The sequence below is a fragment of the Protopterus annectens genome, chromosome 4.part0, assembly GCF_019279795.1.
Source record: "Protopterus annectens isolate FY-2018-M chromosome 4.part0, PAN1.0, whole genome shotgun sequence".
NCBI lineage: Eukaryota > Metazoa > Chordata > Ceratodontiformes > Protopteridae > Protopterus > Protopterus annectens.
Genome location: NC_056733.1, coordinates 295,058,950 through 295,076,482, shown reverse-complemented (window position 1 = coordinate 295,076,482; position 17,533 = coordinate 295,058,950). Strand labels below are relative to the sequence as shown.

The 17,533-nt window shown below is 35.0% G+C and overlaps 1 protein-coding gene across 1 annotated transcript in view; it reads left to right on the top strand.

Annotated features, from left to right (window-relative positions):
- The first annotated feature begins 1,441 nt into the window (after positions 1-1,441).
- Positions 1,442-17,533, top strand: part of TFIP11 (tuftelin interacting protein 11) — a 725,612-nt gene continuing 709,520 nt past the window's right edge. The window contains exons 1-2 of the mRNA XM_044068282.1: positions 1,442-1,482; positions 3,710-3,912. Of these exons, the coding sequence (XP_043924217.1) occupies positions 1,444-1,482; positions 3,710-3,912 (242 nt within the window). The 5' untranslated portion in view covers positions 1,442-1,443. The remainder of the gene's footprint in view (positions 1,483-3,709; positions 3,913-17,533) is intronic.

Below are 17,533 nucleotides of genomic sequence, written 5' to 3'. Positions count from 1 at the left end.
AGGCTCTTTCATCTAGACCACCATTAGTCCTACCCCTTGGAATCTATACCTCCTTTCCGAACTAAGTTACCTTCACTTTAAAAACCATTCTGGTTCCTAACTTTTTTACCCATGCCTAAACTCTTTTAATAGTAGTCCTTCTTCACTCACTTTCTACTTCAGTTTCTCTCCTTGACTCTTTCTGACTATGACATAACCCTGTTTTTTTTCTTGTAGTGCATACTGCAGTTCCTGTTTATGTTATACTAACTTACCTTTATTTTTTTTATAAACTTGCTAAAATGTCTCTCAAATTATTCTTGTACAAGTTGTATCTGTGAAGAAATGTTTTCACGTTATGTCTAATTTTGTATAATTATTTTTTAATTTGCAGATCCATCTGTAACCCAGATGTTTTTGTATTAGTTTTGAAGATTGTAAAATTGTTTTTACAATATTTTTGTAATACTTTGGAGCTTTTCTCCCTGGAGCTCTTCTAAAAATGGACACCTACCCAGTTGGACTTTCCTGATAATCAAATGTCAATAAATTCCCCATGTCCTTTTGATTCATTTAGATGCTAGCAAAGTGACTAGGTAAATATTCAAAGCAGGAAGACTCTGTCTTCATCAGGAACTTGTAGTACAAAGGCTGTCTGCGTTCAACTGATCACCAGAGTAGCACAGCAGCAACAGATGACAGGCCAAATGAACAAAACTTGAGATTTAGTCATAATATTCTTATACATTTCTGGTGTCCTTTTGTAACAAACCCCCCTGACTCTCCTTCCAGAAGGCTTTTCTGATGAATTGCCAGAGATCTGTGAAGACATCTGATAAGAATTGTTCCACTCTGATTGGTATGGTATTGGCCACTTGCTGCCTTGATGAGTTTCTGTCCACAGTGGCTTACAGAAGTTTTAATTACATAGGTGAGTGAATGTTATTCCACTGGCTTTTGTTTTCCTTTTCTTCCATTGGATAACATTGATAACTCAACATTTTCTCTGCTTATGGAATAAATTACTTTTCCTTGTCAAGCAAAAATACCAATTTATCTACCTTTATAAGAATGAAAAGACAGAAATGTACACCAGGATTACCATGTGAGGTGGGTGCTATTAAGTGCTTGTAAATGATGGCAAGAACTTTTAATTTTCTCTTTTTAAAGGTGTGCAATGGCTAAGGCTCTTATGTTTCCTTTGATTGCTTACCTAGTATTGAACAAATGAAGCCACAGACACAGAGGACCAAGTTATTGTATGCATGCCATGTGGATGTCTGTATTACTGAAGACCTGTTGTTTAACTGTTCACTTTTCCCTCCTAGGCCTGTACCAGATGCTTTGAAGAATGTGATTTGTCCCGAGTTCCTTCTGCATCATCATCATCACCGTCATCATTACTGCTCTACTCTGTGTCCATTGGTTGGAAGAGTTGGAGCCACCTTGCTGGCAGACATTTTTATGCCTGCCCATTGTGCCCATCACTACTGCAGACTTCAGGTAAATTCTGTATACACTGAAGCATTTAGTGGTTTTAGTGCTTCAGTGCATTTCCTTAATTTTCACTTTTATTATGTTTTAGCAATTTTTTATTAAAAAGCTTCATAAACTTTTTTTTAAACAGTGGCCCAATGAAGCCTATAAATCTGCAGTGGCATGAAAGTGTGGCTTAGCATGGAAGCAACCTGCACATTTATGAAGAAATGCATCTATTAAAGTCTATGGATATACCTTCATGTTAACCTTACTGTGACATCACAAGTTGCAAAGCTAATCTATAAAGAAAATGCAAATGCTACAAGTAAGACAGAAGTAAAATGAAAGAATGGGAGGAAAATGCATCGTGACCAAATAGGCACCATATGCTCTCATGCAAAAGTGAATATTGTATGTTTCAAAACACTTTGTGGTTTTCATCCTCCAGCTTCAGAATTTCAGACAGCATTTTTTCCTGGTGAATATGAGTCAGCATGTGACAGAATTAGTGCAGGAAAAATCAGTGCTTGTTGATTGTAACACTTGGTATTTTCAAGTAAATGGTTGGGAGGGTGGCCTAATGGTTAAGGTGTTTGCCTTACAAACACAAGGTGCAGGGTTTGAGTCGCACAAGGGATAATTGGCTAGGCTTAAAATGGCTCACAAGGGCAGTTAGCTTAGTACTAATCTATGAACCTATAAAATATTTAACATGATTTCAGGACTTGTGGCCCTCCATGTACAGTGTTGATTAAATGCCAAGTTACCTGGCAAACATTTTCATTTGCTGTTCACATCTTTATGTAAGTGCAAGTTAGTTGTTTCCATCATTCCTTGCCTTTACTTTGTCCCTGCATCCCCGTCAGCTATAATGCAAGTGTCCGAGCTTGCATGCACCCTTCTTTCAGTGCTCATAACAGCCAGCTACCAGTACTGTTGGGTCTGAGTGCTAATAACTGTGTAGACAGATTGTGAACTGCAATGTTGGTAAGGGATGTGCACATGGATGCATGTGTGCAGGATTTTTTTCCCATCTTGTATGCAGATTGTGAGAATCAGAATTAAGAATTTCTTTGTGCTCACACATGTAAGAATGCAGAATCCAATGAAATCATAGATTTCTGTCTCTTGTGATACAGGCAGCATCACAGTTTATTGCCATTTGTTGCCCAGCATCAAAAAAGAGGTGATAGCTTCTCATTCAAGTGCTTTTTGATGAGAGTGTAAGGTGAAATTAATTCTAATGCCATGCATAGCAAATTACATTTTTTCTTATGGTTAACTATACCATCTTCAAATCTCTCCTACACTCCTACCTTTCATCTAAATGGCTTTGCCCCTGCTCTTCCCATACATGAGCCCCTCCTCACTCATGTTTCTTTGTTTTCCCAGCCATGTCTGCCTCTTCTCATTGACACCACATACATAGACTCCAATCTGCCTATTCTACCGGACTGCATTTTCTTCTCCCATTTTCATCAGATCTGTGATTTACAGTTTTTATAACTAATGTTTAAAAGAAATTATTCTACAAAGATTAATAGAATGCATGTCCAATGTCACTACATCTACTCTGTATATAATGTTATTCTCTTCAGACTTGTTAAATTTTATTTAATTGTTTTCTTTAATCAACAAAGATTAATAGAAGTTATGCCCTCTGACACTACAGCTACTCTATATATTATGTTATCTCTTAACACTTGTTAAATTGTTTCTCTCAGCATGTGTTATATTCTCTGTTATGCATGTTTTGTTATTGCCATTATCATTGTTAATGAGGCTTTTCCCCTCAGGCCTCCACTGAAAACGGGCTGCTCTTGGCCCAGTGGACTTCCCCGATCATCAAACTGAAATAAATAAATAAATACACTCTGCCGAACCAATGCTCTAGGTGCTTCTATTTGCAGCCCTTCAGGTGTCCCACTTTCTAAGCCCTTAAACACATTGAAACTTGGCATCTTTTGCTGGCAGCTACTTTTTTTCCAGAATACAGCTATTTATTTGTTTAAGTATGTGTTCCACGCTGTTTGACTTGTCCCTCTTCCAAAATTGTAACACTGCCTTCATTGTTTAGTAAGCTACTACAGTACTGTGAATCTCTCATTTGTTTCTTTTAGATGAAGTTTAAATAACATATTTAATTTAATACAAGAACATCTATATGTTATAAAATTCATGTAACTTTTTTGTCTGTTCAGCTTTTGACTGTTTCTGAGTAGTTGACAACTTTTTTTTTATTCCCATGCAGAGCAACATGTCTATGTCCCACTTGTATGGGAAGGAGGAAGATGGTATAGAAATTGAGCCGTTTGAAATCACAGATTGGGATCTGGAGAATGAGTTTAATCCAGATCGCCGACGATACCGACAGTCTAAGGAAGACAACACTTACGGAATATGGGCTCAGCATGATGACTCGGACGACGAGAGACCAAGTTTTGGTGGGAAAAAGTATGTTTCAGGCAAAATAAAGTTAAAATACATTGAAATGGATGGATAGTTGTAACATGGGGCTTGATTTGTACAGCAGAGAAAAGTTAAACCAAATAGTTCACATCAGCTGTTTTGCCTGTTATTTTTTTTTTGTGTTAGCAAAACACTATAGCCATTTGCTTGTACTTTCCTCCCCAGTAAAAATTTGAATGGTTGCAAAAGCTTTTCAAAAGGTGGTAAGTGTTCAGTAGTAGAACAAAAATGGTTGTGTGTAGTTGTGCAGTGGCCACATGTGTGATAATGCACACTTGGTAAATCATATAGGTGGGGCCATTGTACCGGAAACATTGCCCTTTCACCAAGGTGAAACAGTGTCAGAGTTCACTACAAGTCTGGATTCCCCCTGCATGGAGGTTGTGGACAGTTTGCCTATACAAACATAAAGGAACTTTGCTATCTGGTGGTACACTGTAGAAATAGTACATGGTAAAAACATGGATGAGACTTGCATTTTGGGTTGCCATTGGTGGACGATTAGGATGGCTTACCTGCATTGTTTACTTTTTTTTTTGTTTTCTGTAATCCTCTATCTAAGATTTGTGCTTAGTTGCAGATATCCCTTGTGCTTCAACTTATGCTTATGGCTCAGTTTATGGTGAATCTTTGGCCATTAGTTTTCATGTTTATTTCAATGGCGAACATAATTTCTAAAAAAAAATAAGAAAAATGCAGAAGTGCAAAGGGTCTGCAAGTACAGGTATATTTTCAGGTACTGTTGTCATTTTTCTAATTATCTGTAGTAGTACATAGAGGGATTTGCAGTGGCTAGTGTACAAATGATCTTCCCAACCAATCAACCTAGTAATAATCTGTAAATTGTTAATCTGGTACATCGTACAACAGGCAGATGAATACTATCTTTTTAGGCTAAGGGTTTGGGGATTTTTTTTCACTTTCTGTATTCTGTTTGCAGTCATATACTCTGCTTTTTGCATTATGTTATGTTTGTATCTACTTAAGAGTTTTAAAGCAGTTGTGTTTTTAATACATGTGTTGTTTTGTAGTGCTTTTAGTTCTAATATTTTTGTATTTTGGTGATTAAAGTTAAAATGCTTTTCTTACATTTAAGTAGTTTTTTCTAATTTAGTTTTATTTTCATATGTTGCATATTTGTTTTTTTCTTTGCTAGGCTTAGTTACCATTAAAGAAAAAGTATTTATTTAATGTAGTTGAAGTATGCTGTGACGTTCCGAGCAGTCACATGTTCTTTTTTAATTGATGCAGTTATTGCACTTTTCCCACTATCTGCTAGTAAATTAGGTAGACTATTCTTTTTTATTCTACATTTCCTGTGTGATAGAGTTTAGATGAGAACTACATTTGATATTTTAGTAAGGGTGTAAGTAATAAACTTTGCTCACCTGTATACTATTAGCAATAGTTGTGGTTATTAAAAAGATGTTTTGATTTGTTTAAGAGTTGAGGTAAGAGCTGTATAGCTGAATATGCTCTTTTTAGTGCTACAGTGTGGTTGCAATGCACAGTTTTGAGTTGTAATTTTTTTGCATTAGTTTGTGTATTCATTTCAACTTAAGAATGAGTTGCATACTTTGTAGCATGGCAGAGCTGTTAGTATATTATTTGTGTTTTTTAATACTTGCTTTTACAGGTGTCTCATCTTTGAAATCGGAGTTTCATTAAGGGCCCAGAGATTCAGTTATTTTCTGTATGTCAGGTGTTACTTAGTAATTTGTGTGTTTTTGTAGTGTGCATTTTGCTGTTGAGATGTTTTTTTTTTATTGTGATAGCTGGGAATACAGGCAGTCCCCAGGTTAGATATGCGACATGCTGGCAACCCATAGATAGGAATGTACTATCGCAATGTCAGAAATAATGTGATAAAAAATTTAAATCCTTAAAGTTGCCCAAATCTGTGTGTGTGTGTGTGTGAGAGAGAGATCGAATGAGAGAGAGTGAGAGCGATGTGTGAGTGATTGCATGTATAAATGAGGAAGTGACGGTGTGTGTGAGAGATCAGGAAAGAGTGAGAGCGATGTGCGAGTGAATGCATGTATGTCTGAAGAAGAGACTGTGTGTGTGTGTGTGTGTGTGTGTGTGTGTGTGTGTGTGTGTGTGTGTGTATGTGTGTGTGTGTGTATGTGTGTGTGTGTGTGTGTGTGTGTGTGTGTGTGTGTGTGTGTGTGTGTGTGTGTGTGTGTGTGTGTGTGTGTGTATCCGAGGACAAACCTATAAATAATGGGGGGACAGAAGCCCAAAAATAGGGGCACTTTTTTTAAATAGGTCTCTTACAAACTTAGAAAGTAGATAACAGGTTTTGCATTAGCATGAATTTTCGGCCCTGTATTAAATCTAAAACTCAAATGACTGCCATTATTTTCTGACTACAAACCTCAATGATTTTGCCAGAAAACCACAATTTTATGAGAAACAGACCAAAAATATAATTAAAAAATTTGTACATTTGAGAGGTATGGTTATAGGTTCACAGGATACTAGGCTATTGGCCCGGAGGCCCTTACAAGCCTCGCCAAGAATTAACGCCCATGTTCCCACATTGTCTATGTCTAAAGTAGTAAATTTAATAAAAGGTGTTTAAAACATATTGAACAGCTACCTCCCAAGCTATCACAGGCAGCTGGACTGGGTACCCCTCTGCGAGTTAAAGTGCCACATCACAGTGGTTTTGTCTATCACAAGCAAGGGTCCTGGACATCCCAGCCAAAAAATAGCATGGATCATAACTGGTATCTTTGATGCTGATGCTCTTTGGCCTGTCTGACATTTCCAATATGTTGCACCTTTTTACCCTCCTCAAAACTCCTGCCAAAGCAAAATGAATATTATTTGTTGCTACAGATTGTGTAGGGATACAAGAGGAAAAAAAAAAAAAGATGCCTGAATTTTATTCAGTCTTCACTCAAGGCCCAAAACTGAAATGTGAAATTCCAGAGACAGGGTTTGTGTACCTTTCCTCTTAGCTCAAGAAATCTGGATAAGCCTAAATTTAACTTGTGACAAAGGCTAACAGTAGGAACATATTTCAAATGGTTTGTGTTTTGTGTGTGCATGCCTGTGTGTGTGTGTGTGTGTGTGTGTGTGTGTGTGTGTGTGTGTGTGTGTGTGTGTGTGTGTGTGTGTGTGTGTGTGTGTGTGTGTGTGTGTGTGTGTGTGTGTGTGTGTGTGTGTGTGTGTGTGATGCCTCTAAACCTCTTATAGCAAGAAATCTGATATAAATAAAAGTGGGACAAATGCCCAAAAATAGGGACAATTGTAATAAGCATTGCTCTTACAAACTTAGAAAGTTGATAGAATAACAAAGTTTGCATTAGCATGAATTTTCTGAAGAGTATGAATTCTGAAACTCAGATGTCTGTCATTATTTTCTAACTTCAGTCTTTTATGATTTGCCACTATTTTTGCTAGGGAACCACAGTTTTATGAAAAATCGATCAAAAATTTGAGGCAAAATCTGGATATTTTGTGAAAATCTGTACAGTTGAGAGAGGTATGGCTTGTGTGTGTGAACTTTAGTGTTTTATATGCAAAGAAAATTAAACTAAATACTAGACTAAGGCAAACATTTGACTGAGTGACATTTAATAAGAATCATATGTACGTGTTTCGACTTGCATACAAATTTGACTTAAAGATAAATTAAAAAACGGATCTCGTCCTTAACCCGGGGACTGCCTGACATCTAAGACCAGCAGTGAGGGACAAAATCTCCAGATGTGTTGTGCTACTTGCTTTGTGAACTTATTGCATACTGCACATGGTTTTGCTGTGATTGTGCCAAAAGGGCAATTTAAAATACCGGAGGAAAATTGTAAGTAAGTGTAACTGCTGTGCAGAAGTTCTTTTATTTGGACTTTCGTTGTGAGGTGAAAGTTTGAATCCTTTCAGCTGGTTAACTTTATTAAGTGAATCACCATCTATTAGTCAGATGCTTGTGATGCAAGTACTTAAAGTAAATAAGCTGTTATTGTAAGCAGAACACCGGGACTTGCATTTCAGTATTTTGACTTATTTACTACCCAAACTGGACCACAATGCAAATAAATTTAAACTTGTAGGGACCAGAGTTGGAGAGCTGATACTTGATGTCTTCCTAGGAAAGTATATAAGACAATCTGGCAATCTTTGATGTTCTGTCATCCTAGTAATATAAAGTGATTTGTGGAGGACAGAAAGTGCTCTGAAATGGGATCCTGGGTTGATTATGTTGGAAGTTCCTACAGATTAGACCCACCTAACAGCTTTCATTGGGGTCATCAGAACAGCAATGTAACATCAGTTTTCTTCTGTTTTGCACCATAGCAGAGTTTCTGATTTTGTAGCAGATCTTCAAAAAAAAAAAAGTGGTGTCAACATCTACTTCCACAGCAGCTTCAAAAAAAGTATTTACCAAAATGCATTTTTAAATCTTAACTGTTATGCCTGTTACATAAATGACTGTATAGGTTTAACTGCAGTTCTGCATATCATGTCATGCATTTCATTCTTTGAAAATAACTGCATATATATAAATACAGTTTCTTAGTCATTCTCCTGTTAACAAAGAAAATTTTGAGGTAAAACCATGCCTTTCTTTTATGTTAACTTGATTAACTTGCATCTTTAAAGACCCCTCCCATATAGTTGTGAAATGTAATACTTGAAAGACTTCGAAGATGGCTGCAAGTTAAGTAACGGCTTAACTCTAGCTCTCCCAGTGTGAAAACAATAATTCAACAGAGAAGGCCAGTAGACTTTTGTGTTTATGGGTAAATTTCAGTAACTGGCTAGTAAGTATACTGCCTGGATGGCAGGAAAAGAAATGAAGAGCACCTTAAAAAATCGGCTACAAAAAAGTGAGGAAGAAACAGTGACTGGGGGAAAGTTCTGCAGCTGTTCAGCAAAAGGCAATGCTACCTTCAGACATGACTTCCAGTTACCTACCGGAAGATATAAGACGACTGCACACAGAACTGGTTAAAATAAATAAAAACACTGCTGGAATATATCAACACAAATAAAGGCTGGAAAAAGTGGAAGAAGCTTTAAAGAGAGATTCAGATGAGATGGTAAAGCTGCAAAACTCAAAGGCTGAAATGACGAAAAGGTTGGCTGAATATGAGACTGCTCAAGAAGAGATGTTTCAGAAACTAATCGAATTGGAGAGCACACAGGGGTAAACCTGTTATACCAGATAAGCTGGAAGGAACAGACTGCATTACTTTTATGAAAGCACAAGTAAGCAACTAGACTGATATTCCACAAAAGGAGTTAGTTGAAAGGGCACATTGTGTGTATGCTCCAAACCTGGGTATGAAGAAGTAACCTTGACCTTTAATAGTAAAGATGCTATCCTACCAGCAGAAGCAGTTGATTCTGTCAAAACATGGCAGAAGGATAAAATACTAAAAGTGGGAGATAGCAGAGTATTTGTGGAGAATGATTACTCATTGTACAGTAGGCAGAGGAGGAGTAATTTTATTCCACTTTTCAGGGAATGGCAAGACACAGGTATGTGGTTAAAACTCCTGTATCTAGCTGCCTTCAATGTATTCTTTCCTGGAAGGACAAAATCATTTTTTTATGAAGTACATGTTGAGGAGGAAGTACAAAAGTTTGTCCAACAAAAAGTGAGCTGTGAAACAGAAGAAGTTGCTGCTTGTTTTTCTGGTAACAAAGATATCTGAGAGACTGTAGTTATGAAACTCTTTCCAATGTTTTACTGGAAAATGTTGTAGAGAAGGAAAAGACCATGAGAGTTGATTAGAAGAATCAAGATTACATTGGAAATGAAGCAGACACATTATTTGGGAGTTGGAGATGAACAACCTGTAACTTAATGTGGGATTACAATGCAATAATTATATTTGTGAAATATGACAGAACAAGAAAATCGAAATATTGGACTTTTTCAGATTTTGTTGGACTTGGGGGCTCTAAAGTATATGCCCTAATCCATGTTATTAATATTTGCAAACTGCTTTGGGGAGGGGAAGAGAGGGGATAAAGCTAGCTGTAAGTTAAGAAAACACATTGTTTCTTGTACTATTTTTGTGGTGTATGGTTTTCTGTGCATGATATACAGTAAAGTTTTCTCAACCATTTTAGGTGTAATTGGGATTGTAAATAAGTGCTTCTGTTTTTTTTCCCTTTCTCCCTTTTCTTCTTCTTCAGTTTTAAGAAATATAGGCACTGCAAAGTAAAAAAAAAAAAAAAGCCCGGTTAAAAATTAATGTGTTTTTTTATTTCTCATTCATTGGGGAATGACTGGATTAAGGACCTTAGATTAATTTAGTAACAAGTTTTAAGAGAAAGCAAGTAAATCAAAAAGAATATTGAGTATTATGAGGCTTTTATTCCTAGCAATTGAATATATGCTTAGTAGCAGTTCTGTTTATAGCCCTTATGTCTCCATGGCACCAATCTGATAGAGAAATTGGTTACAGTCTGGTAGAGAGTGATTGGCTGGAAGCATTCATGGGTTTTCCCAGCTGAGAGAGCTATAAAGATGACAGAACCAGCTAGCACTTAGAACCACAGGCTGCACCATGTGTCTTAGCATGGATGACCTTTCTTTTAGGTTAACTCAAGTCAAGTCTAGGCTTTGGGAGTATTGGAGGTTTATTTTTTAGGGCTTAAAATAAAACAAAAAGTTTTGTAAAATGTGACATTGGCGCAAATGGATATGAGAAATATATAAAAGTTCAACCTACTAAACAGTGTATGCATGTAAAACAAAAGCTGGAACTAGACATTTCACAAAATTAACAAAAAAGGAGTTGAACATAAAAGGTGGGAATAATTTTTTAATACACTGATGCTTTCTGTAATGTCTTTAAATGTTAGTGTTCTCACAGGTAAATACAAAAAGAAAAAAATAGTAAATTGTATAATAATGTAGGGTGCAATTAGCTGTGTTACAAGAGACACACTTGGAAAGAACTGAACATGGGAATTTGATAAAGATAGGTTTTCAGGATGGTTATTCAGTGGAATACCTGAGACAAAGGAAAAGAGGAGTACTTCTATTAAGAGGAACTCCAGTAGTGATAGAAGAGGATAAAAAAAGAAAATGGCTGATTTGTAGTGCTAAGGGGCTACTGGCAAGGGAGGAGGATTACACTGGCATGTATTTATATTCCACCAAAAACTGCCATAATGGAGCTTAAGAAAATTTTGTGAGAAATAATCAGTTTTCAGCAAGGAATATTACTTACTTATAGGTAAGGACTGGAATGTGATTTGCAACAATGATGTGTCTGGGGGGCCCAGAAGGAAAAGTACAACAAAGGAAGGTAGTTTTTTGAAGAAATGTATGAAAATATTTGGCATATAAGATGTGAATTCAGTAATAGGAGTTCAGAGTGAATTTTCACATTATTCACCAAGATATAAAAAGTGGGCTAGGCTAGACAGAATTTCCATTTCACTAGAACATGTGCATTTAACTGAAGGTCTTGATACTTGCCCAATAACTATTTCAGATCATGTGCCAATAATAACTAAACTAAAAACAGGGTAATGAAATAAAAATAAGACACTAGCGCCTTCCCACCTGAAAGGGTAGTGGAGATTATTCAAGAGCTGTTTGAGAGGATTCTGAAAAAATATCTAGGGAGTGGGATAAAATTAAGGTGGAGTTTAAAAATATGGTGGAAATAAAACAAAGAGAGCTTTGGTTAAGAAGTAACAAGAATTATGTAGAGGGACTGATGCATATTTAAAGTTTTTCAGCATAGGGGGAGTCTCACAGAACAAGAAGAGGATCAACTGCAGAATGCTAAGCAGAAAGTGATTACCTCGATAATATACATGAGTGTAGAAAGATTGCTGTTAAGCAACTTTTTTTGACAATAACACTAGAACAGAAAAATTTTAGCACAATGACTCAGGCAACAGAAAGTAGAAAGGGCTGTCACCAAGCTTAGGGAGCCTATAACAAGGAAGGTAATGAGATCCTGTAGAGGTATTAGAAATATTTTGGAAATTCTGTGAAATTCTGTATAAAGCAGAGGAATATGGAAATCAAGAAAAGGCACAAATGGAAATGTTTATGGAAGAATTAAATATGCCAAGGTTAGAGGTAGATGAGGCTCAATTACTAATGGTTAGGATAGAAGGAGATGAGATAAAAATTGTGATGTATAATCAATGTACAGGAAAGTCCCCAGGAATAGATGAGATTCCTGTGGACGTTTGGAAGCTAGGAAAAAATGATAAAGATCTAGAAGATTTTGTTTAACAGTATTTTAAGGGGAAACGTACCAGCATCTTGGAAGAAAGCAGTGGTAGCTGTAATACCTAAAGAGAGCAAAGATCCATCAGATCCAGCTTCATACAGGGCCATTTCAATACTAAACCATAATTATAAAGTGTTCATGTCTATAATGGCTAAACAAATGGCAAAAGTAATGCCAAAGTTGATAGATATGGATCAGTGTGGTTTTGTGGAGGGGAGGCAAATATTTGACAACATTAATAGAACATTGATGAACCAGAGGGAAGCAGAGTGTAATAAAATGCCATTGTTGGTGGGTCTTGATGCAGAGAGAACATTTGACAGAGTAAGCTGGGACTTTATGAGCAGGGCAATGGAAGCATTTGCATTTCCTGAAAAAAATTATAAGGTTGGTTAGGAGGATGTATGAGGGATCTCAGGTAAAAATTAAAGTGGATGATGTCCTCTCTGATAATTTCTGCTAGGACAGAGGAACCAGGCAGGGTGTCCTGTTTCCCCTTTATTTGCATTACATTTAGAACCATTGGCAAAGAAAATAAGGGACTCAGAAATTCAAGGATATAATTGGTATGGTAATCAAGAAAAGCCGTCTCTGTTTGCTGTTGATAATATTTTATACCTGGTAAAACTAGAAAGAGAGACTACAGTGTAGTGGAACATTTTGAGACAGTTTCAGATATTTTCAGGATAGAAAATTAATGAAGCTAAAACAAAGGCAGTAGTGGTAAATTATGTATCCATATATGAATTGGTTCAGGCAATATCCATATTTATGGGGATATGATTAAAAGTAGTATTTAGGATTATGGATTAAAAATGATTTTGGTGTGGCAGCTAAGGATATGTGGAAAAAGACTAAAAAGATAATACAACAACTGAGAAAGTGAAAGTTTTGTTATATGGATATGGATATTAATGTACAAGCAGTTAAAATGTTTTTGGTCCCATTAGCCTTACACATAGGTCATGCATATTTTTATCAACCAGAGGAGAAGTTGTGGATAGCATTTAATAAAGAGTTGAAGGACTTTATCTGGGAGGGGAAGACTGCAAGAGTCAACTGGGATATTCTATACATAGCACAAGCAGAAAACTATAATTCGGAGTGGAAAGGGATGATGAAGAAACAGTGGGGAAGCTAAAGAAACGAGGAGAGGCTGGGATTTTGGATGCAGGCATATAAGGAGAATAACCGTAATCATACAGAATATTATATCCATAAAATAATAAAGTATCCTAAGAACAAAGCCAACACGGGAATGGATAAAGGAGAGGATGACAGGAGTTGGGGATCTAGACAATATGCAGGAGTTGGCTGGAAGTTATTGGAGAAAACTAGCAAGGGAACCAAGGTATTGGGTGCAAATAACTAGAGAGGGAAGGATGACAGAAAGGGAAGATGCCGATAGTTTATTTGGACTGCAGGTTAGAGATTGCCTTCCCTATCAAGGGTTGATATCAGAGTATAGGCAAAGAGAAAGAAGTAGAGGGGCTCTGGGTCCCAAATGAAAGTCCAGCACTTCTAGAGTTTGTAGGGGAATCTAGAACAGAAGCTGCCATTAAAAAGGGAACAATTTAGTAGAGCATATAAAATATTGCATGAGAACTATACGAATCCAAGGAGGTTAGAAAGTATTGGGAATAGGGACTGGATTTGCATTTCACAAAGGCACAATGGGAGGATATATGTATGTCTCCCAAATATGCAACAGAATCTAGAAGATTTAGGATTTTTGCTTGGAAATGTTTACATAGATATTTTTATACCCTAAGTAGACTCCATAGATTTTTTTTCAGGTAGACTTGCATGAATATGTCACAGTATAGTTGTGATGATTTTTATCATGACATATTCATGCGTGTGGGATCTATTAAGCATAATTAATGGGAAAGAAAAGTATAAGAAATTAAACAAGTAATTCTGAATTAAACTTTGATATTCTTGAATGTGGCTGCTTAAATCTTACCTGTTTTCTCCCTTTACTATTTTTCTTTGTTCCTTTTCCCTTACACTTTTTTATCTACGTACTCATCTGTTTTTCTTATAACTTTGACATTAACTTCCTTTGTTTGTCTGTACAATTGTTTCCTATGCAGACTGATTTATATTGTGCCTTAATTTTACATATTACTGCCTGTAGGTAATTTTACTTCAGTATTTTACAGTTATAACTGTATTTAAAGGTTTGTATAATCATTGTACAATCTTGACTTGTACTGTTTTATATCACTTCTTTTTTGTGAAGCTTTTCTCTCTGGGCCTCCGCTAAAAAAGGGCTCATGCTCAATCGGACTTTCCCAGTTGACACATGTCAAATAAATAAATATCTGAAGTTCATGCTTAAAGCAGAATATTTAAAACTCCCTTGCATATTTCCGTTGAAGCACTTCATGAAATCAATATGTTTATATTATGCAGTTAAGCATTTTTTATTTATCCTTTGTCATTAATTGAATTTAAGACTAGAATGACTAGATGTAACTTTATTAATCACATTGATTTGTATGCATTCATATTTATAACAATATAACTTGTGAAATCGGTTCTGTCTTTAGCTCTTATATCTGAAAAAACTTGACAAATGTTGCTTTGAAATAGGAACAGGATGAAAGAAGGATTTAATGGGTTCCTTGTTGCATAGAAATGAATAAAATAACTGCATGATGGATAGATCTTAGCAGACCATCAAAACACAGTGTGTTTGCTTAATATTCAATGTAGAAGTAACTAATTACAATCTAATATTAAGTGAGGCTTATAAATTATGAAAATTAGAGTATGGCAGCTCACAGTCATACATTTATACTTGTATCTCATAATTAATTCCAGTGAACATTATAACAAGTTGGCACATGGTTTACTGGTTCATTGGTTTGATTGTGTAATGGAATGTGATATTACTATAGTATGACAAAGGGTACAGAATATAGTGTGTTTTATGTCCTCATTTAAAAGGAAATAAAGATTAGCACGATATCTAAAGTCATTAAACTGATTAACTTGTGTGAACTCTGGTAAAATTCTTAAAACTAGGGTACATTTAACATTTTGGATAAGAGTTATCTAAGGGGTTTAGTTTGATTGGGTTTTTATACTAATTAAGAATTTACTTTTTCAACTCTGATATGGATTTTAATATTTATATAATTTTACTCAATCTGCAAGTTAAAATATATGGTTGTAACATGTTCTACACAAAATTTCAAATGGGCTTTAAAGATTGCTGTAGTAACAAAATCAGTAGAGAACAGAGAGATATCATCTAAGGAATAGAACTTTACAGCTATACATATCTAGGAAAAGGGTATAATACTTAATTCACTACATATCAGTGGTCTGAAGAGAAGTGGCTTAATAACTTAAGTAAGCATCAAGTTCTATTTCTACAAGAAATGCATAGTATGCACTGTGAACAAGAAGAAAAAAGTACTCTAGATCTATATGAAATGCTGACATAATCGTCATTTAAAAGGGAAGTGGGGTTGCTGTCCTACAGAAAAGAAATATATTAACTCCAAAGGTATTATTGAAATTTTTGATTAAAAATAATGAAGTCAGTGATAGAGTACTGCAGTAGAATTTTCACACATGCAAGCTTATGTTGGATCTCAAAAATGAAGGCAAGTATAGTAAAAAAAAAAATAAATAAATAAATAAAAAAATGGAAGCAAGTTTTTTCATAATATGAAAATTTGTTTATTTCTAGGAGAAGAATTTAATTTTATATATGACAAACAGGAACTAGTCAAAAAGAGATCCTAGGGTTTTAGAACCAGTGCATTAAGAGGTTCAACATTTTTTATTTACTACTTTTTATTTATTGCTCATATGCTTTTGACATGAAATCCAGGATTGACAAGATTTTTTTGCAAGCTCTAATGACTAATGGAATTATATTTAATAGTCACATTTGTGACCATAACACATTAGAACTTGCACTGTGTTGATTTTAAAAGACTAGGACTAATAAATAGAATGCTTGCTTATATCACAAATTCAAAATAATTTCAAAATTTGATTAATACCAAAGTTGATTTATAGTATTACAGTAAATTTGTTTATGATGATACAGTTATGATTTGGGATTGCCTAAAAGCATACCTGTATGGGAAATGACATGAAACAAAAATAAGTTAAACAGAAGGATCCAAGAGAAATTCAGATCTGCAAAAATGAACATGCAAAAGAATATTTAAATGTAGTCAGTTCTCTTAAGAAATGCCAAGAATTACTGTCCAATTATTGTTAAAGCTTTTATCATATTCAGTGACCTCTAGAGAAATGCCCAGTTTGATAAAAAGAAGTCTAAATGAAGCATCTTAGCAGTGGGAAAAAAAACCCCACAAATCCACACCAAAGCCAGAAGAGTGAAGACAGAATGGGCACACCGATAAAATTCAATATAAACTTTAATAAAAAGACTTGTAATCATAAAACCAAGTAAGCACTTTCATCCTTTTTTACAGAACTTCTTCAGAAGTAATTATTAAATGCCAATCTGGATTTAAATAGTCTTCTAAATAAATCACATGACAGCTACAAAGCATCATAATTTTAAAGTAATACATACCTACCTATAAAAAACTAAGCACAACATCAATATAAAATCAATCATTACAATGCATTAAAAAATATCTTAAAAGGGAACAAGTAAATACGACATGGTAAATATTCCGATCTACCTATCAAGAGACTTCAGTTTTAATAAACATGACTTAGAAGTGGATGCTAAGTAAAAGCTTGTAAAGAAAGAAAAAATATATATTTACAGAATTCTTGGAATTATTTTGGTAGTCTCACTAAAGAGAATTTCCCTGCAGAAACAAAAGATATAGAGACAAATACATTTCTTGGCGAAAAATATAAATCAAAAGTTTTTGCAAGAAGCTGTTAATTATTATGAAGAAAAATTTGTTAAAGAAGGTAACTAATAACACAAAAACATCTAAAAAATGAGAAAGCTATAAGAATCTGATGGAATAATAACTGAAGTGTTATAAATTATTTGCGATGGTCATTTTTTTACAAAACAATTACATGTATACAAAAGGAAAAAGTTATCCACCCTGAATTAAAGTACTCGCATATTTCACAAAATGGAAATTTACTTTTCATAAATGTAGACTAAAGGATATATGTTTCTATCATAACAGGCAAAATGAAAAATATTATCCCATTTTTTTTTATTAATGAAAATAAGTGGGCTGTGTATTAAAAAAACCTCAAGGTAATATTAAAAAGAATCGTAACTCTCTTGGATATTGTTAATTGAATTAAAATAAAATTGACCTATATCAGTCCCAACAATGAAAAAGCTTTTGATGATGTTAAATTGGATTATCTGTTTATAATCTTAGAAATATTTAGCTTTGCCAGTGACTTTT